A 21002-nucleotide genomic window follows, 5' to 3' on the forward strand; every position below is an offset into this window, starting at 1 on the left:
TTTTTGGCGCCATACGCAACATTTGTTGGCTTTTCCTTTGTTCCATACGTGTTTAAACCTCGATTTCGCGTAAAAATGTAAAGATTCGGGAACCTTCCATCTTTCGAAGTCATCAACAGAATTGTTTTCATCGGAATCATCAGACATGATGGTAATAATTGAAATATCAAAACAAGACAAGACGAACTAAGCAAAATATTGCAAAACCTCTCTATCTCAGTTCGCCGCCATTTTTTCTTTAACTCTATGCTTTTTATAATTAAAACTGACACTGATGCCTGGATGACACACAAGAAATACGACCCAAAAGGTCAAGCTTTGCGTGACTAGTTAAACTAGTAATGAACGCGGCTACGCCTCGTGGATCCACACTACTTTAACAATGTGATGACGCAATTTATCGTCAATAAGAGGACAGAAACATAAAAAACTGATGTCAATTTGTTAAAATTGCTCTATTAGTCATTGCAACATTATTCAGGCAAACGAAACACGCATCAGCGATCATGTAGACGAGAAGTAAATCATCCTTGACCCCCGGCTGTAGTGGACGGCATGATGTTTCTTAGAAATCAATGTTTACATAGGTCAAGGCGCGTCTACTAAAATTGATATTCATAGGCTGAAATCCAAGACGGCGTTCAAGGTCCAGCTTGGCTTCTCTAAAAATGTAAACATTACAAATAGAATTTCCAGGCTATAAATATGTGATACAGTTATATTACAGTTATACACAAAAATGACAGATGTTGCCATCATTAGGACTTCATCATTTGAAAAACTTTTATCTCAGATTTCTACAAAGTTTAATCAAGTCGAAGCAGCAGAAGTCGTTCGTTTACTGAAAAGGCAATATCCAACCAAAAAAGACTCTTTTGATCAAAATGACTTGTGTGGAGCCTTGAAACAACTATACATACTGGGAGCGATTGATGATGATGGAGATCAGAAATTATTGGAAATCTTGGCCGGGAAGAACATTGAAGTTTTGAAAATGCTTAGTGGTTACAAGGAAGCTTCTTCGTCACGCAAAGATGATTTTGTTGGTAGGGATGTTGATGTGAGTAATATTCTAAAGCGTTTGAAGAATCATCGCGTACCAGGAGTAAACTTGTTCGGAGACTCAGGAGTGGGAAAGACCACTTTGGCAAAAGAAGTTTCAAAACGTTTGGAAAGTTTTGACACTGTGTTTGTGGATCTGAGAAATATCAAATGTCTCAAGACTGTTTATTTTCACATTTTACAAGCCCTCCAACTACCTTCCTGGGACGAAAACAAGAGAGAGAGGATCTATAAGCACCTTGAAATTTTAAAGAAAGAAACTGTTTTAATTCTGGACAATATTGAGCAGTTTTTTTCGAAGGAGAGTGAGGTTGAACAGGAAACGAGAGCAGATTTCTTGGAATTTTTAAAGGTCATCATATGCAGTGAAGCAAGTAAAAGAGGACACTTGAAGGTCATTCTTACTTCAACCACAGAATTGAATAAATCCGAATTGAAGGGTAAACTGTTCACAGAATACAAAGTTCAGCCATTCAGCAAGAATATCTCTAGATATTTCATCAGTAAAAGAGTCAGAGGCGATGTTTCAGATGATCAGCAGGGTAAAACAATGTTTGAAATCGCTGTTCTGTGTTGTAATAATCCATATCTATTGCATGGAGCAGAGCAGCTGATGAGGGAAAGTTTTGCTACTCCTGCAGATGTGCTGCGAAAAATAACTGCCCAAATAGGAAAGGGAGTACCAGAACACTTTGCTTGTATCAATGCATTGTTTGAATCTCTGCCAAATGATCACCTTAAACAAGTTGCAGTGAAGATTTCTTTGCTCCGTCGTCCTTTCACTGTGTCCACAGCAAGCAAAATTACTGAAGCCTCCTCAGGTTATGATACAGAGTTTGACCTTGAAATGTTAGCAGTACACAAAATAATCACAGCAGAAAATGTGGAGGAAAAGAGACATAACGAAACGAAGAAGAAGAGGAAGTATGACCTCCATGCACTGTTCAGGGACTTTGTTACTTCACATCTGTGCAAAAAAGATCCAGTCTACAAGGAACAGTTGAAAAAAGGGGAAAACCAGTTTTTTAAACATTTTGCTGGGAAGATAACAAAACTCGCTAATAACCTTGAAAGGGAGTTTGTGAAAACTTATGTCAACTTGGAGATAAACAGAGCAAACTTCGAGCTTGTTATTGACTTGTCCGAAGACCACAAGGAAACGTTCGACCTGTTGCTTCATACCGATGACCACAACCAGTTGGCATTGATGGGAATTCTCTTTGAAGTTTTAAAAGATGAAAAAGAAAGAAAAGAACTTTTTGGGAAATGGGCTGAGGCAGCCGAAAAACAAGGTGCGCAGATAAAAATTTGCTTTGCCTTTAGTAACTCTACCATATGCCGTCCTATAAGCTCATATGCTTTATTTTATGTTTTATTTCTACTTCAGTATTTTAGAATTTAAAAGTTTAATTTTTCTAATTGTTTGTGTTGATTTACTGCTCTTTTTTTATATAAAAGACTTGAATATAGAGTTTCTCGAGCTGTGATTGGTCGAGCAATCGGTGACTCTGCCTCTTATGAGGGAGGCAGCATGGTTGAGTGGTCATAGCGTCGGTCTCGCAATCCGGTGGTGCCGGGTTCGAGTCCCGCTGTAGCCATATATGTAGTCATAGACTGCGTATTTTCTTACATTAACATTCTCGTTAAATCAGAACAATGGCTTACCAGTTCGCTGATGCGATGTTGGCAGTCTATTCAAGGCTCTGATTTGGAAGGAACCGTCAACGAAGAGATATTAGAAAAGGCAAAGACATCTATCGAAAAAGTGCACTCTACCAGTCCTGATGAAAAGTTGAGTAAAAAACTGAATGAGGTCAATAGTTTGTTCTTGCACTGTCAAGGGAAGATCAAGTGGATGAAAGCAAAGAAACTGACTCCAGAACAAAGAAAAAGAAAACATGTCAAAAAGCTTCTCGAAGAAGGAATCGAGCATTTCAAGCAATCAATAGAAATGAGAAAACAGTTGAATAGAGATAGCACATTAACTGCTCGGGCATTGAATCTTATTGGTAATTGTTACATGGAACTTGAAGATCCGTTAACCGCCATGACGCACTACAAACAGGCAATGGATATGAAAGTAAGGCTCGTCGGAAGTGAAAATCATTGGGAAATTCCAACATATTACAACCAAATGGCTCAAGTTCATGATGGGCTGGCTCGAAAAGAAGACGAAAAGTGGTATAAGCGCTTATTCGGTTTTAAGGCAAAAGCAAGGGAAGAATATGGAAAAGCAAAAAAATGGATGGAAAAAGCACTGGCTTTGCAAGAAGAGCTGGGGGTAAGCGATACAAATCACACTGCTCTATTTCAAAGAAACCTTGCAAATATTCTTATCGGTCTCGGAGAGTATGACCAGGCTCTTAAGTATGCCCAGAAATCCTTTGAAATAGCAAACGAGATCCTTGGTAAACATCCAGACACCGTGAGGATTCTGTACCTGATTGGGATCATTCATGAATGGAAAAACGATCTTGAAGGAGCTTTAGCAAGTTATGAAGAAGCTTTTGTAATGGAGGAGTCTTTACCTGAAGACAATCACAGTATTGTGAGAAAACTACTGTGTGACAGACTTGAAGCAATGTGTAAGAAACTGAAAAAGAAAGACAAGAAAGAAAAACTGAAAGAAAGAATAACGAAAATGCGGAAGGTGAGGGGACTTTAAATAATGTAACTTATCGTGACTTTTTAAACTAAATTACAATAATATACACAAGTCTGTTCATCAACCCTGGCGGCTGGGTCTTCATTCCTCTTCCTTTTTCAAACTACTAAGGCAATGTGTGACTAGAATTCTGAAAAAAAAACTGAAGGAGTATAAACCAAAACCCAAAGCAATTATGCACGTTTCTCGCAACAACAACGAAAAAAACGGGAAAAAAAAATGTTTTTCTCAACACGTAAAACCATATATCTGCAACTTTTGAAACCAGTAACGTGCCTTCAGCGCGACGTCACTGAAGCCTGCCAATTCCCCATTCCTTTTACCATCATTTCCACTTTCATTTGCATACTCAAGATCTCAAGATCCAAGCCACAACTTTAAAAAGCGTTCTGCCGTCCTGCTAATATTGTCATACTCTTAAATATTCTTACAGATTGAAAGCTCTACACCAGTCCGTAAAGGTACCTTTGTTATCTTAAACACTTTTTTGTGCAACTTACATTATTGCCGTTTTAAGTATTCAAATGTTTTTTTAAAATGCAAATTATATACTGTTTTTGGTTACCGATTTAAGGACGTTCGCGGTCAAATAAAGTTGCAATCAGAATTTTTCAAACTTGATATAAACATACCCCAATATATTGTTCAAAAACTGAAATAAAAAAAATGGCCGGGGGTCACAGAATTGTTTTTTGTTTTTTTTTCTTGCTAAACGCTGAGTGAATATAGCATTCACCAAGGAAAAACGCGCGTTATAGAATAACCTAAGGTATCAAAGAAACACGAAAAAAGCATTTAAAAAATGCATGACCATTGATGCATGACTTTCTTTAACATTTCTGAATTAAAGGCATGTAAGCTGAGAGTTATAAGGATACATGAAAACTTTCAATCCGTTCGATGCAGTAAAATGATTACCATTCATATTCGTTAAAGATAGATTTTTTTTCCGAAAATTTGGTGTAAATCACTCCCTTGTAATCAGAATTATTTTAGATTTACATATGTCGTAGGTTTGGTAGCATCTTAATTTCAAGACAAAGAAAAATGGGGGTCACCGAATTAGTTTCCGACAAATTTTGCAGTAATTACAAAAGTGAAAAATGGGTATTCTTGATATTTTGTCCACAAAAACATTCAAATTATGTCATCACGATGAGCATATGTGCACTTAAATCATGTGTAGAAATGCCCAAGAAACGTCCTTAAAGTGACTGCCTACTTTTGAACGTTCGATTTGAGCCCACGATGTGCGCGCGCTCAAAAACCGCTGAAAAATCTACAAGGTTTTATTGAAGAACCATACACGTTTTGAGCTTCAACAGGGCAAAAAAAATTGCACGGGACTCTCTGTTTTTTAATAGCGTATTTGAATAAACTCCTAGAAATCTAGGTTATATCAACATTTTAGAAAAAGTTAAATATTCTAACAGATGAAAAAATAGATTTTTGTAGAGAGTTTTGTTCGACTTTATTAATTTTTTTAAGAAACTACAAAATATGACAAATCAATGTATCTTTGTCTTTTTGTCGAAAATATCCAGGTGTTATTGTAGAATGATTGACTAGCCTTCATTCGTGAAATCATATAGTCTGCAAATAACTATTATCTTATGAATCTTAATTTTTTTCTAATCACTTTCGGTGGCGCAATTTTTGCTCCAAAAGCCGCTCGCGCGTAGGCTTCCATTAAATGCTGATTATCTCGAAAACAAGCTCGGGACACCAATTTTTCTTTCCAGATTTGGAATCAGCATTAAATTTCAATTCCGAAAATCGAGGCTTTAAAAAAAGGTTAATATTTTTCCAAAAGTCACCTTATGGCGAAAACGTTTTTAACCGCGCTAAACAGGGTGCAATTTTTGAAAATTCTTAATCTTTGTTCCATTACCACCAGACAATACTCCTGCCACCCTTACTGAACCAGGAATAGCTGACACTGAACATCCTGTCCAGGAAGACCTGTCCGATGTACAATTACCACCCGACGATACACCTGTCACCCCTACTGAACAAGGAATAGCTGACACTGAACATCCTGTCCAGGAAGACCTGCCCGATGTTCCATTACCACCAGACGATACTCCTGTTACCCCTACTGAGCCAGAAATAGATGACATTGAACACCCGCCTGATGTTCCATTACCACCTGACGATACTTTTGTCGTCTCTAGTGAACCAGGATTAGAGGATGCTGAACATCCTGTCCAGGAAGACCTTGGCATTCCGGTTGTAACTGGAATAATAGATAAAATTCCTTCACAATGCAATACGATGTAAGGATAAAAGAGTCATTGCTATTGTTGCTGCCAATATTGTTATCTTTCAATTTCGGTATCCATTCTTTTTATCCTTTTTTCTAAATTTTTGTTTCGACTTTTCGTTGAACAGAATTCCAGAAGGCGGATTGGTTGACATCCCCATGATTGGAATTCGTCTCGATATCCCTCCAAACACAGTCACGCAAGCTACTACTGTCATATGTAAGAAATACACTGCAGAATCCTTACCCGTGACATTCCCTGCTGGGAAAGACGAAACTGTCGTAAGTTACATAGTGGGACTGGAACCCAGTACTATTCAACTAAACAAGCCGATCAGCGTTAGTCTGATGCATTCTGGGCCAAGAAAGGGATATGGCTATGAAACTGTTGTGAAGGCATTCAATCAGGATAATGAAACATGGCAAGAGCCGATAGGTACCGATTTGCCGATTTTTTTTAAATATCAGGCCAGAGGTTGTTTCAGGGTTCAATCTGTGAGTTAACTTTGGCCTGACTTAGATCAGGGCAGAGGTTACTTCAGGGCCCCATCTATGAGTTAGTCTTGCCCTGACTTAGATCAGCCCAGAAGTTGTTTAAGGGTTCAACCTGCGGGTATGCAGTGCCCTAGGGTATCCTTATTAAATTTGAAGGGATTGGTTTTTTATTGAATAAAGTTTTAGATCGCAGACAAGAGAATGTATCAGCACATTGCAGAAATGATTATGTTAAAGTGGAAATCAGTACGCCGACTATCTTAGCAGTTGTAACCAGACTCATCACAGACCGATTCCAAATCACACCCAAAGGATGTGTCGTCAGGTCTTCTGTATGTGACGATGTCACGATTGAGTTCCCTCAAGGAGCTGTTGACAAGACCGTGGAAGGAACCATGAAGGTTTGTGAATTTTTCACTTTTTGGAAAACCAGTTATCAGTAGAGATGGTGCTCACCCTTGCTTGAGTCTAATAATTATGATTTCCGAGCTATCTGAATTATCTCCGAAAAAATATTAATTATTTTTGTGCCAATACCACCAGTGATGTAGCGTGAGGGGGGGGGGGGGGGGGGGGAGGGGACGATAAAACGTTTTTACTGAACTTGGGAATATAGCGGAAAACTCTAAAGATGAAAGACGTATACGTGTGTATGGGCGGGAAAATGGTACATTGCCACCCCCTGACTGATACCTTGCTACATCCCTACTCTTAAAGGGGCACTTGGACGAAAATCGCTCCAAAATTTTAAACCCTTTCATTCGAGCTGGAACTTTGCTGAAATGATCTTGAATACATTAATAACCACTCACTTTCTGATATTCGAAAGGAAAGGGCCCAAACATTACGATTTTTTTCGCCGCCATTAATTTGATGACTCACTGGCAAGGAGTTATTATGTACAGCGGTTTTACAAAACATCCTAGGTTACGATATAATTTGTTAATATAGTCTAAATTACAATACGTGGCGCTACAACGCTACTATCGGACGTCAAGATTACAAACACGAATAAATGATCTAAAATTATTACACGATAGTGACGAATAATCGATAGAAATTTCACTTGAATATTAAGTAACTATAATCAATTAAGGTCACTTACTTTGGTGTGCCTCGGTAGCTTTTCTAAGTAGAAGTTATCGATTTGTTGCGAAGAAAAATAGAGCAGAGTTCTAGATAGCGTAGATGTAAATCCTTCAATGCTGATAGCACGTGTGCAAACAGAGTATATTGAATTACAGTACGTGGCAGTTCTTTCACAAATTAATCATTAGCCGTAAGTAAACAAAAAATAATTGAGCAAAATAAGAACAATTAAATCATTGTGAATAACAGTCGTGATATGGGACCTCAACGTTTCAGAACGCTTCGCCGCCCATGCTCATGAATAATAGACCAGTTTGCATTACTTGCAAGGTTTTCCCATTTCGGACTTTGTTGGAATAAATTCATTCTATATTGGAGTAGTGGAGTATCGAGGGATGGGTGCGGCGACTCTTCCCCTCCCCTTCAAAGTTTTATTAAATCTGTGAATTTGAAGGGGGGGGGGAAATGATACGCGTACGCTAGCGTATTGGCGGGGAAATGATGCAATTGCTCCCACTTACTCCCCGTATTGAGGTTGCATCCATATGAAATTACAATTTCAAGTGGATAACATGAGATTAGTAACGTGAAATGCAAAACTCACAAGCTTTACAACATTCTTTCCATTTTACTGGCAGTTGCTACCAATGCCCAAGAACATCTACAAGGTCTTCGATGTTTATGCATCCCAGATGATTCTTATAAAAGGATTTGAAAACGTCGAACTTTTGAAATCTGTAACCATCCAAATGCCCCATCCGTGTTCTACGAGATATACCACAGGTCAAGCCAAACTCGTCCGGTTAAAGAACAATGAATGGGAAGAAGTAGGAGACCCGAAAATTGAAATAAAAGATGCTTATATAAAGTTTCAAGTACAACATTTTTGTTGGTAAAGTATTGTTATCATTATTTCGTTCTTTTGTTTCTTTGTTGTTGTTGTGGTTTTTTTGTTGTTGTTGCTTTTTGTTATTGTTGTTGTGTGTGTGTATGAGTATGTGTGTGTGTGTGTCAGGTGTGTGTGTGTGTGGCAGGTGGGTGTGCTCAGCATCATTAAGGCATGGCTCTAAAATGAAAAACTGTTTAGATATATCATAGCCAGTTTTCTACGAATCTTACCCAAACTTGGCAAGTTAATGTCTTTTGTGAAAAGAAGGAACCTTAAAGCCTTGGTTGCCATGGAAACTAAGTCACGTGACAACCAGATCGCCATCTTGGATTTTTAAACAAGCCTTTTGAAGTCCTATTGAAACTACTTCAAAAGTCATGAAAATCCATATTCCTTTTTATATTTACAATGCCTATATGGATCTAATTGGATATCTTGGAAAATATTTTAAGTTTAATTTTTAGAATATTTTCTATTTTTTCCAAAAAATTGAAAATATTCTAAGAATTAAACTTAATATAATAAACTGAATAAATAACTGATTTTCCATCATTTCCTCAAAAGAGCCATGCCTTAATGGTGCTGAGTGTGTGTGTGTGTAAGTGTGTGTATGTGTGTGTGTAACTGTGTGTGTGTGTGTGTGTGTGTGTGTGTGTGTGTGTGTGTGTGTGTGTGTGTGTGTGTGTGTGTGTGTGTGTCTGTGTGCGTGTGTGTGTGTGTGTTCTGGTTCGCACTGGCGTCGGAATTTAAAATAGCAAGCAACATACGCAGACTCAATGATATACTGCTCATTAACAGTGCTTGTCTTTTTTTAAACTAGGTTATAATTGCAATACTGAGTCTGCGTCATGTTGCTTTAGATTCCTACGATAGTTTAAACCAGGCTTAAAACTTTATGTCCCGTCTAAGAATCACCTAAAGAACTGCAAACCAATCCGTCTGTCCCGGCTAGCGCCCTTGAACGGTGTACGACAATTCCCTTTCGAAAAATAAAATAAAGTATTGCCTTACCGCTTCAGGTTGTGGCTCATGATAGGTAGCACCGTAGCTGTGGCTTCAGCCTGCAAGATACACGAGTACTTATCGACTAAACCCGCTCAAGCAGCTTTCATTGCAGCTTCAAGGGATCAGAAACTACTTGCCCGGCGAATAAAGTTGCATTGCCTAGCTAACCACAGACAAGGTGAAATCTGGGGTATGTATCAATCGATCGATGTTAATAATGATGACATGTTTCGGTTTGCCTCGGTGTGCCGTCCGACTCGGCATTTGAACAAGTTAAAGCATAGTACCATTTTCTACGATATTTTAAGTGTAGATAAGCATTGTTGCTTATCAACACTTCTGTCGTGTTATGGCAATCCCTGCGTGCTTCATAACTGCACACTGCAAGCGCGCTTTCCTGTTTCTTTCAATAAATATCGATCAAAGGATTGGTTGTTGGTCTCGACCACGCCTCGTGCGCCTCTTACGCTTCCTTCGTTTGTGCTTAGCAACTCGATGGAAGCACGCTAATCGATGACAAATGCTTTTATAACATAGCAAATCAAAAAAAGATAAAAAATAAAGAAATCTCCATTACATGAGCGTGCGCTACGTTCAGTCACGTCAACGTGCACCATCGCCTTTTGTTTGGATGAGATGCGTGCTTTGTGTATCTCATGTGCTTTGCCATCTCCTTTGACTAGTTTGTCATTTTGTTAATGAACTTGATCAATAGATATCGCAGAAAATACTTTTTGGGTCTTGTTGACAACGAAAATGTCCTTTTTGGAAGTTGTGTTCAACACTTAGATGGGCTTCAGAGTTGATTATATATATATATATATATATATATATATATACACACTTGATTGCAGAAAGGTTGTAGTATACATTTATACAAATACCTAATTTATTCAGTATATTTAATGATATGCAAAACAGAAAACTCGCTTTATTTATTATTTGTTTCATTCAATAAACGTCAAAATATTTTATTCTTGTGTTTCACATCCTACAGATTATAAATCAATTGGTTTAGAGGGTTAAAAAAGTAAAATTGCAATATGCATCTTATTAGGTATTTGTATAAATGTATACTACAACGTTTCTGCAATCGAGTGTATATATATACATGTATATATACACACATACACTTGATTGCAAAAAGGTTGTAGTATACATTTATACAGATACTTAATGAGATGCAAAATATCTAATAAGATGAAGAACGTAAAACATGCTTAAATACGATTGCTTAGCCACAACATTTTGTGGAAAATACTTTTTTTAACTTGACTTTGTGCAATACTTAATGTCTATGATACAATAGAAGATAAATAAGACCAAATAAGCTTTTTTAAGTTCTGCATCTCATTTGATATCTTGCATCTCATTAGTGTTTAAAAAACGATTAGGAGGCGTAGCCGAGTGCTTTTATACCTGATAAAACACGATCTACGAGTTTTTTGAACTGCTTAAAACACTCATGAACAATTTTTAAGATTTTGGTTCAACTAGAGCCACCATACACGTCACGAACATGGATTTTTATACTTCGATAGAGATTTGACGTCACGGGCATGCGCAACCAGATTCAATAGAAGCTCCCACACTTGGATATTGCGTGTCGAGGCAAAGACAGGCACGTTAGTCAAAGATCATTAGGGTTGACTATGACCTTGATGAAGCTCTATGTCTTCATCTAAACTTGGATGCATACTTCATCCCTGATGAAGTCATCCTCATAGTATTCGAGTGGTCTTTATATAAAGATCACATGTGTCTTTATATAAAGACACATGTGTCTTTATATAAAATCACTTGAATACTAATGAAGAGGACTTTATCGGGTATAAAGGTTCATGCACGTGACGTGTATGCGTGGACCATAAGCTTATGAATTATTAATGAGTGTTTTAAATATATATATATACAGTGATATGCAGAAATTCTAATCCTTTTGTACATATATACAAGTATATCAAAAGTATATCAGAAATCATAGAATAAATACAATGTTTCGGTGAAATATAATCATAGTGTACATTATAGGCATTAATACTAGATATTTGGCTAATTTTTGGTTTAAAATTGTTATATTTAAAGATTATGGAAATGTACTTGAAGCTTCAACAGTTGAAGAAATGCGACCGGGTGAAACAGTTTATACAAAGATCGAGGGGTCCTTTGAAACATCTGGAGAAATAAGTTTAAAGTAAGTAGCCATTTTATTTTATTTTATTTCATTTTTTGGGCTTTATTCCCTCAAACTTGCTCTAAGAATTTCTAACTCATCTCAGCTTTCTCTTATCGCCTTGTCTCTTCGCTTCACTGGCTTTTATTTGGGTTTTTCTCGATAGTTGCGAAGGGAACTTTTGCCCGAATAGTCGGTAGTTTTCAATAAACACGCACCGGTAATCGTCATCATAGGAACGTCGCACAATGCGGACATATGCACATAAGGCAGTGCGCTCGTTTGTGACCAGTTATAAGTTATTTAAGTTATGCGCACAAATGTGGTGATCTCAAAGAGGAATTTATGTGGTTTTATGCGTGCGCCATAGTAATATATCCTCACTGAATACTCATTATCACGTCGCAGTATAATTAGGTTATGGGCGAGTTCCGATCGTCTTCCCTCACTGAAGTAAAGATACGAGATTGAAGATGGCCTACCTCCTACACTCCCTGAACACCCTGTAATCTATATATTTTGTAGATACAATAATGCAGCTTCTCGGACTAACTTTCCTACTTTATAAACATCCTATATCCATTACTCAAAACTCAGTCCAAACTCCAAAACCCACTACTTAAAATCCCATGTCCACTACACTACACTGTCCAACACTCAAAACCCCAATACTCAATATATGTCTCAATGTTTAGTAATATTTGATCGCAAGCCTGACATATTATGTACTTATTGACTGAGTGGGGGGGCCGTACGGGAAAATATTTGGCTCGAGGTGATGCCGTACAAATGACCGAGAGCCAAATATTTTCCCGTGCTGCCCGACCTAACTCAGTCAATAAGCATTTTATCATATGACCCTCACGAAAAGAAAAATAATAAAATTAAAAGAAAGGATTCGTACGGCCCTGCTCGCACCATTTTCCCAAAGGTTTTTGCAAGAGCGCGCGCCCAGGCAGATACTTGTCATATGATAATATACATTCTGAATCTCCAAAACTTAAACAAGCGAGACAACAATCTCAGCAAACATGAGACTATCCAAAGGGTGGGGTTTCACACAACCAAAACCATTTTCCTGCGGTCTGTGCTCCTTGAGCATGCGTGTTGCTTGTCCAGAATTTGTGAGTTGGTTACCTTGGCTGGTGGCGGTGCTGAGGACGGCAAACAAAATTCGGTTTCCAAAGCTCCCAATGATTTTGAGAATTAAAGCCATGTGTGGAGGGTTAATTCATACTGATCTGTGCTAATTAAATATTCAGTGAGAATATTACCCAGGTTTGGGGATGATAACTGGAAATTGTCCTGAAACCCCCTTTTTTTTTAATCAAAAGGTTTTTGCAGAACGAGGAATTTTCGAGGCTGATCGTTCTTCAGAGAAAACGACAAAATACAGAAACAGGAAAACGAATAGTTCAATTGCTTTTTTACAAGAAAGAAAACGAAGAGAAGCATCTGTGTGAATTTAATATTGAGGAACATATGATAGATCCTGAGTGCCATGTAAGTATCAATACATATATTAATGTATATGTATGGAAAATTTGTTCTCCTATCTTAAAAATGGCGTAGGCTGTTCGTTTTTGTTAACTGCTGTTTTCAACTTTCTGCTATTCTGGTAAACTGCAAAAAACCTTTGTTCAGTGGGCATCTATCTGGCAACAAATCAGATCTAAATTCATTCATCGAAAGCCAAAACTTCAGAGGATATACATTGCCGAAGTTAGACTTTTCTGTGTGGCAGAAAGCCAAAAGGGTTAGTGTTACCAATAGACCCCTTGCGGGTAATCTCGTACCCAGAGCCTGCGTTTCTTCTGGCCTGCGGCGAAGAACGAGGGCTGTGGCATAATCCATATTATGGCGCAAGCGCAATTTTCGGAAAGTGAAATATAAACGATCAAAATAATCAAAGTAAAAATTAAATCGAATTAAAAGTCAAAGTAAAAATCATAGTAAAAATTTAAAATCGGGAAAATATTTTTATGAATTTTTGGCAGGTCTTTGAAAGCGTGCGCTGTTTTATCGGAAGTCCACGAAATCCTGGTTTCACAAAATGAATAATGCCAGAGCCCTCGTTCTTAGCCGCAGGCCAGAAGAAACGCAGGCTCTGGGTACGAGATCGCGGCATATTCTCAAAGAAGCTCGTTGATTTGAGGGTAAAATAATTGATGACAACGATGTAAAAATGAAACGCTTGCCAGGGGCAGCGAAATTTTGATGTGCGAAATTAATCAGAGCAGCAAAGACTGATTATAAGTTATCTTTACCTTGACATGAAAGGTTCGACGTCAGAACCCCTTTTAAAAGACTTTTTAACGAGCTTAAAAATTGGAAAGTAACAGTCAGCAAGAGACTTCCATGTCCTTTCTACTGCAGTTAAAAGACACTAGCTTGCCCTACCACGAAACAATAGTTCCAAGTTGAGGCTTGACTTGATGAAATACGGTAAATGTATAAACACATCAAGTTCAACCTCCACTGGGAGTCATTGTCTCGTGGTCACTCAAGCGAACTCGGTAAAGGTTTACTTAACGGATTTTTCATATGGTTACTCAGGGGCGGATCAAGCGGTGATTAAAGGGGATGACTCGTCACCCCCCTTTAGAGCTCAAATTTCTCACTATTTAGTTTAGCAACAGTCACTCTCCTTTTCCTCAAATTCCTGGTAAAACCTTTGTAATAGTCACCCCCCCTTCTAAAAATTCCTGGATCGGCCCATGTTACTGCATTATAACAGCCAGCTTTCCTTTTATTTGAAGGCCCTTTCTGACAGTTTGAGTCAGGATGGTACTGGTACATCTGCAGGTTTGTACGTTCAGTTAAATGTGTGTCAATAGACGTATTGGCAGCAGACACTAATACTGTTGTCAGCTAGTTGTCTGGTTGCTTGTTTTTCTCTTGAGTATAGACCCCTTTTCAGACTTATCTTGTATGCTTGGCTGAAAACATTAGAGAAATCACACTTTTACTGGATGGAATTTGTGGTATTTCTTTTGTATTTCCACGTTAGCCTCGCATTTAAGATAATTTTGATAATTTTAAGATAATAGTCCCCTTCACAGTTCCGCGCCATCTTACAGTCAAACAAGCTCACGCGTTGACCCCTAGAGTCGATCAATGATTTGAATTTTCGAATTTTGATTTCATTATTCAGTTGAAATTTACAACGTCGAAAATGAAGATATGAAAATTCCAATCAACTTTAAATTCAATATTCGATATTTTGATTGGTTAATCAGTGCTAACACAGGAAGATCAAGAAAACATGGCGGCCAGAAATAGTCTTGGTCGTGTATATGTGCCGGGAAGGCCTTTACCTGATATTATTCGACAGGAAATTGTTCATCTCAGCGATAGCGGATTGCCCAATGAAGCAATTTCGCGACAACTGAAAATTTCTAGTTGGGGAGTCCAGAAAATACTTCAACATCATCGACGACATGGAACTGTGTCTCCATTTCGCTCAAGGCGGGAGCGTTCCCTACAAAACTATTGATGATATCCTCCAAGTAATTGAGGCATGGAAATTACAAAACCTAGTGTGTATGCTTATGAAATAAGAGAGCGACTTCTGCTCGAAGGTATCTGTAATTTAGATGATTTACCTTCTTCATCACGAGTCGAATAATGAACTGAATTTTCATTTGAATATTGCAATATTGCATTGTTCCGGTTCGTACGCATAAAAGGAATAACTGACTAATGATTTCATTAATCGACTCTAGGGGTTAGCGCTTGAGCTTGTTTGACTGTAAAAGGTAACTGTGCCTTTGAATTAAAGCGAGACGAACGGTGAGCTTGCAATGATAGACACCTTTTTAAAACACCTTCAACAATTATTCACATGTCTGGGAACTGTGAAGGGGACTATTGCTCACTTATCAATAGATACGGTTTCACGAGAAAATAAAATAACTCTATCAAATAGACATTTACTCTCTTTTACAGCCATAAGTTGTGGCCTGGGAGGATCTGGGAAGAAAATCAATAGCCCACTTCTGAGATATGCTTTACGTTTTACGCACAACGGTTTGTGCGTGACAATCGAAGCATATCCCAAAAATGGGCTATTTCGGACTGAGATCACCAAAGTAACTTCCCTGGTTAGTTGGACGCGGAAAACCGTTCAAAGATGTTGGGCATCCGATTCGTAGGCTATAAATAAACAGATCGATCCCTGTTTTTTCTTTCGGCAAACGGCAAACGTGACTACGTTTTCATCGTTTCCCTGCATTTCACTTCACCTTTTACAAACCTTTCCATGTTTATCAACTACTTGGAAATTTTAGCGGTTCTTATCTTCACGAATTTTAAAGAATTTTTCATTGGTCAAATGACGTTTGCCGTCAACGAGATTCTTAACCACTCTGACATATCTTGCATCCTTTTTCTTTCTCTAGCCAGTATCAATTATACTGTCAACGTTTCAGGAAGTGCAGTGGCTGCTATTGGTCCAAATTCCTCTGTGAACTCAAGGTATTATACTGAGTAAAGTGATTAAGTTAGGCTATTGTCGATAGAAACCAGTGCGTAATTTATCCTCACATCACCCTCCTGAGTTTCTATTAAGGCTCCATTTAAGATAATCCATTTAGTAATCAAGGGTAGTGATGTGGTATATCGTGCACTCTCCTCTCACCCCTGGGATCTCGGAGTCAAATAGTATAAGTTCTCATTTGGTAAACACTGCTGTGTCGTATGACTGAAGACCAAAACCAATTTTTTTGAAATCTCTTTTATGGTATTTGTGAGTAGCTGACTTACAAACGAAGCTAAGAGACTGTGGTACAGATGTACGCAATTGGTTTATTCTGTAAGGTGTCCATACCTCAGCCCTAGGTTTGTTTCATATTGTTTGTCAGATTTCTCCCTTGATTCGAGGGTTTTCTCTAGGTTATCCAGTTTTTCTCAAAATTTAACAATTCAATCTCTGAGGTGGAAATTCTTCATCTTAGATAGGCCCAGAGATTGCTTCAGGGTTTGATAACTGTATAATAGAAAATGAGAGTGTAAGTGTGTGGGATTTGCCTAATTCAGTTATCTTTTAACAAACACACATGTCCAATACTCTGAAAGGATTCCTGTCGGTTGATTTTCCATTGGATCCAACTGGAACCAACGGGTAGCGCGAACAGACACTTCATTTCGCGTTCCGATGGCGGTCTCGTGGCCACATGAAAGTATCTTAATTTTGAAGATTGTATGACATTTCAAAGTCGGAAACCGGAACAGTTCGCGATATTCCGTTCTGCCCATGCTATAATACTCCGTTCTGAAAAACATTCAGACTCATTCACACCACAAGAATATGTATATATTTTTATATGTATATATTTTTAATGTTGTTGCCATATTTTTATATGGCAACAACATTCATACGACTTAATATGTATATCTTATGATACAGTCTTATGACGATGGCAACTACTGATAAATCATAAGTGTAAACGCTGTTCCAAAAAGATCGAGGCCATAACTGCTCATTTGTTTTCATATCATAGTGCCGGCACGACGATTATTCGATTATTTTCGAAATCCAATATATTGACGGAAAACAGCTAAGGGAAGTCAAAGTTATTCACATTAAACAACATACTTCTCAGCGTAGTCACACTAGGGCCATTTAGCTTGATTCGATTAGTTCGCACACGATTTATACCGCTTTAAACATGCATTTAGATCGATCAAACTGAGGTGATCTAAATAAGAGCAGCACGAGAGTTGGTTTATATTAGTTCGATTTTAACTAAACCGATATAGCTGCTATTGTTAACGATACCGATCGCTGACCAAATTTGGGCCATTTAAAAAGGCAGTCAGGAGCTTATCTTCTTTTGATATATAATCTCTAAGTTAGTATGTGATAAAATAGTTATATTTAGCATATTGTATAATCTATATCTTTATTATATAACTCCATATTAAATCAATATATCTCCAGTACTTTTTGTAACGGCAGTTGTCCGCCAAGGCGGACGCGCGCGCGCGCGTTGTCTGCAGGCTTGCCGAAATCGGTTTTGTTTGCTATAAATACCGTTACATGCAAAGATTGCTTCTTGATGTTTGTAGTGAATCCAAGTAATGATAGAAGACTAATTATATATAAGAGAAATATTGAGGCATTTGAAAAGGACTTGAACGCTAGCGCGAAATTTAAGATGTCCTCGTTGACACATTGTTAGCAAGAGAATATGAACTAAGAGAAGGAATCCCCGTACCCCATCACACACACACACACACACACACACACACACACACACACACACACACACACACACACACACACACACACACACACATACACACACACACACACACACACACACACACATACATACATACATACGAAATGTATAGTACAAAAGATAAAAGACATTTACATATGTACATTTTGATGCTATTTTTAGAACCTATTCTAAAAATATCATCCAATGATATCATTTATTTGATCGTTTGATTTTCTGCACGCGCATATCGCATATCGCACCCCCCAGCAGGATATACTCATAGTCTATTCTACTGAATGATGTCGCAACGTGATGAAATGTCGAGCGAGAATGAAGTTTTATCTCTCTGAATTGAAAAGCAATTATATATGTGTTGTAAAATTTACGAGCTGAGAATAGCGTAATATGAGAATGAAGACTGAGAAAGGAACGAGCGGAATTAAATCTGGGATGGCTTAACGTAGTCTCTACTAGCTTTCAAACCTTTAGATATTGTCAGAGTTCGGCGTGCTACTCCTTAAATTCCTTGAAAAGCCCTGGAATTGAAAACACACTCGTAATTTTGGACCTTGAAAGGTCCTTAAAAAGTTCTTGAATGTTATGTTTGGCACCCGTTTTTGGTAAGATTACCTGTGTTCTTTTTTGTACGTTTATGTTCGTTTATAGCTAGTGTGAACGCTCTCGAAAACTGAGCTCGGATCAATCTCAGACCTATCCAAACTAGATCGATCTAAAATATGTAGGGACCTTTAAGCGCCAACTAGCGTCAATCACATTATATATGTTATCATTATCTTGTAAGTTTACACGTTATTCGTGATAAAAATTACGAGCAGTCAGCCAATACCTAAAGCCTTATCTTCTTACTAATAATTTACAATTACCGGCAACATCCACTATGACCTTAAGTATCAATATAATGCTATCGTCTACATCACGCTGTTACATTGGATTCGTCTAAACCAACTCGATCACTTAACAGTGTATCAGGAGGGGATTTAGACCCTATACGCGTCACCTCAAATTTTGCAAAGATTTACAATATTTTGCTACAAAGGTATACATTTTTAGAAAGCTATACAAAATTAATGTAGTTTTCGAAAATGTATTTAGAATTGTCTATTTTGTAACTTTAAAAAGATTAACGGTTAAAGATTGAAGTGACAATTTACCGCACTTAATTTGAATATGATTCCCCGCCGGATCAGAATTTCCGCTATGGCAATCATAGATACATTAGCATACAATTTGTAGTAATGAGCTTTCAAACAGCGTCTCAGATTTTACTGAGATCACGCGCCCACTTCTTATTCGGTTCTCTCGATTGGGATACCTGTAGCTACCTGTGTTATGTTGAAACAATTAAGGTGGGTTTTCTGTGGCCACGAGACCGTCACCGTGACGAGAAATAAAGTGTTCGCGCTACCCTGTCGATCCGTTAGTATCGATCCGTTGCATCCCACTGTAAAATCAGGTCGCCGACAGGAATCTAGATCTTGTTGGAGCATTGAACAACCCTCTTAACAAAGGAGGTCTTATAAATGTGGAATACTGGGATATTTTCATTATCATTATTTTCGTTATCATCATTACGACTATCCCTATCATCATCATTACCTTCATATACCTTCATTACCATCATCCTCACCTCACCACATCCGGTCTTCATCAACATTATTATTAAAATATTATTCATTAATAATTAACATTAATACTTCTAGCCAACAACATAATTTGAGGCAGTACGCATCTTTGGCATCAATTGATCCAGCCCAGCAATCACTCCCTCCAGCACCGTCACCCTCAACAGCAGGGAGTCCTACCGCCTCTTCTCCTGCAGCTGTGGCCGAGCAAACACTCCATCCAGCATCAGCACCCTCAACAGCAGGGAGTCCTACCGCCTCTTCTCCTGCAGCTGTGGCCGAGCAAACACTCCATCCAGCATCAGCACCCTCGACAGCAGGGAGTCCTACTGCCTCTTCTCCTGCAGCTGTGGCCGAGCAGACACTCCATCCAGCATCAGCACCCTCGACAGCAGGGAGTCCTACCGCCTCTTCTCCTGCAGCTGACGTCACAGTTAGTAAAATATCGGAAGTATAAAGCTTCATAATTCAAAGACGCAACTTTCAAATGACGTCACTTTCAGTATCATATTGGTAGTACATACCTTCATAACTTAAAGACGCAACATTCAAATAAAAAAATATTTAAACATTCGACTATTCACTTTATGTAGAATCAATACTGAAAGTATTGTATCAGGGGTTAGGTGCCCTTTGACAACGTACCGGAAACATGCACCTGGGCCCGGTTGCATAAAGCTCTCTTAAGATAAGAGGCCATATTGTCCTAAGACAATACTTACGAGTGTTTTTAAGCTTTTTTATTTTAAGGTGACTGCCTACTTTTGAAAAACGATTTAAACTTTTTTAAAACTTCGATTTTCCAAATTGAAATTTAATGCTGATTCCAAATCTGGAAAGAAAAATTGGGTGTCCCGAGATAATCAGCATTTAATGGAAACCTATGCACGAGCTTTTGGAGCAAAACTTGCGTTAATATAATAGTTATTTGCAGACTATATAATCATTCTACAATAATACATGGATATTTTCGACAAAAAGACAAAGAGATACATTGATTTGCCATATTTTGTAGTTTCGGTGCTCTTAAAAAACCTCATAATTTTGAACAAAAATCCCTACAAAAATCCATTTTTTCATGTGTTCGAAATATAAACTTTTTCTTAAATGTTGATATCACCTAGATTTTTAGGAGTTTTTCCGAATGAGCTATTAAAAAATAGAGAGTCCCGTGCAAAATTCGAGGGTTTTGCCCTGTTGAACCTTAAAACGCGTATGGTTTTTCAATAAAATCTTGTAGATTTTTCAGCGGTTTTTGAGCGCGCGCACAGGGTGGGCTCAAATCGAACGTTCAAAAGTAGGCAGCCACCTTAAGAGGGCTTTATGCAACTGGGCCCAGGAGAAGATTGCTTCCAGGTTCTAAAATATAAGCTATAAAATCTAATAAACGTTTACTACTTACTTGTTATTTCTTATCTCACTTACAGTCGCATATTGAAAATTGTGAAGCTACAAAATAAGGCAATAAGAATATTTAATGATGTTCCACTT

At 38.0% G+C, this 21002-nt stretch overlaps 1 protein-coding gene and 1 non-coding gene across 5 annotated transcripts; both read left to right on the top strand.

Moving 5' to 3' along the window:
* Positions 1-554: 554 nt before the first annotated feature.
* LOC116301165 (uncharacterized) lies at positions 555-20912 on the top strand. 4 transcript variants are annotated; one of them, XM_031710186.2, is made up of 13 exons: positions 555-2354; positions 2715-3712; positions 4161-4188; positions 5625-6003; positions 6119-6426; positions 6666-6886; positions 8213-8466; positions 9483-9658; positions 11554-11662; positions 12976-13144; positions 13286-13397; positions 14401-14446; positions 16042-16117. In XM_031710186.2, the coding sequence occupies exons 1-12, from the start codon at positions 740-742 to the stop codon at positions 14409-14411; spliced, it is 4380 nt and encodes a 1459-aa protein (XP_031566046.2). In that variant the 5' UTR covers positions 555-739; the 3' UTR covers positions 14412-14446; positions 16042-16117. The 4 variants fall into 4 exon arrangements, with proteins under 4 accessions (XP_031566046.2, XP_031566047.2, XP_031566045.2 ...); XM_031710185.2 differs by lacking the exon at positions 13286-13397 and adding an exon at positions 19590-20912 and having other exon boundaries at positions 559-2354; positions 6672-6886; XM_031710183.2 differs by lacking the exon at positions 13286-13397 and adding an exon at positions 19590-20912 and having other exon boundaries at positions 563-2354.
* On the top strand, positions 2588-2660 carry Trnaa-cgc (transfer RNA alanine (anticodon CGC)). Its single transcript has one exon. It is a non-coding gene; the product is annotated as a tRNA-Ala (tRNA).
* Positions 20913-21002: the final 90 nt, after the last annotated feature.

This window comes from Actinia tenebrosa, unplaced genomic scaffold, assembly GCF_029948245.1.
Source record: "Actinia tenebrosa isolate PJP-AT-01 unplaced genomic scaffold, QUT_ActTen_1.0 PGA_scaffold1__47_contigs__length_23844297, whole genome shotgun sequence".
Taxonomy (NCBI): Eukaryota; Metazoa; Cnidaria; class Anthozoa; order Actiniaria; family Actiniidae; genus Actinia; species Actinia tenebrosa.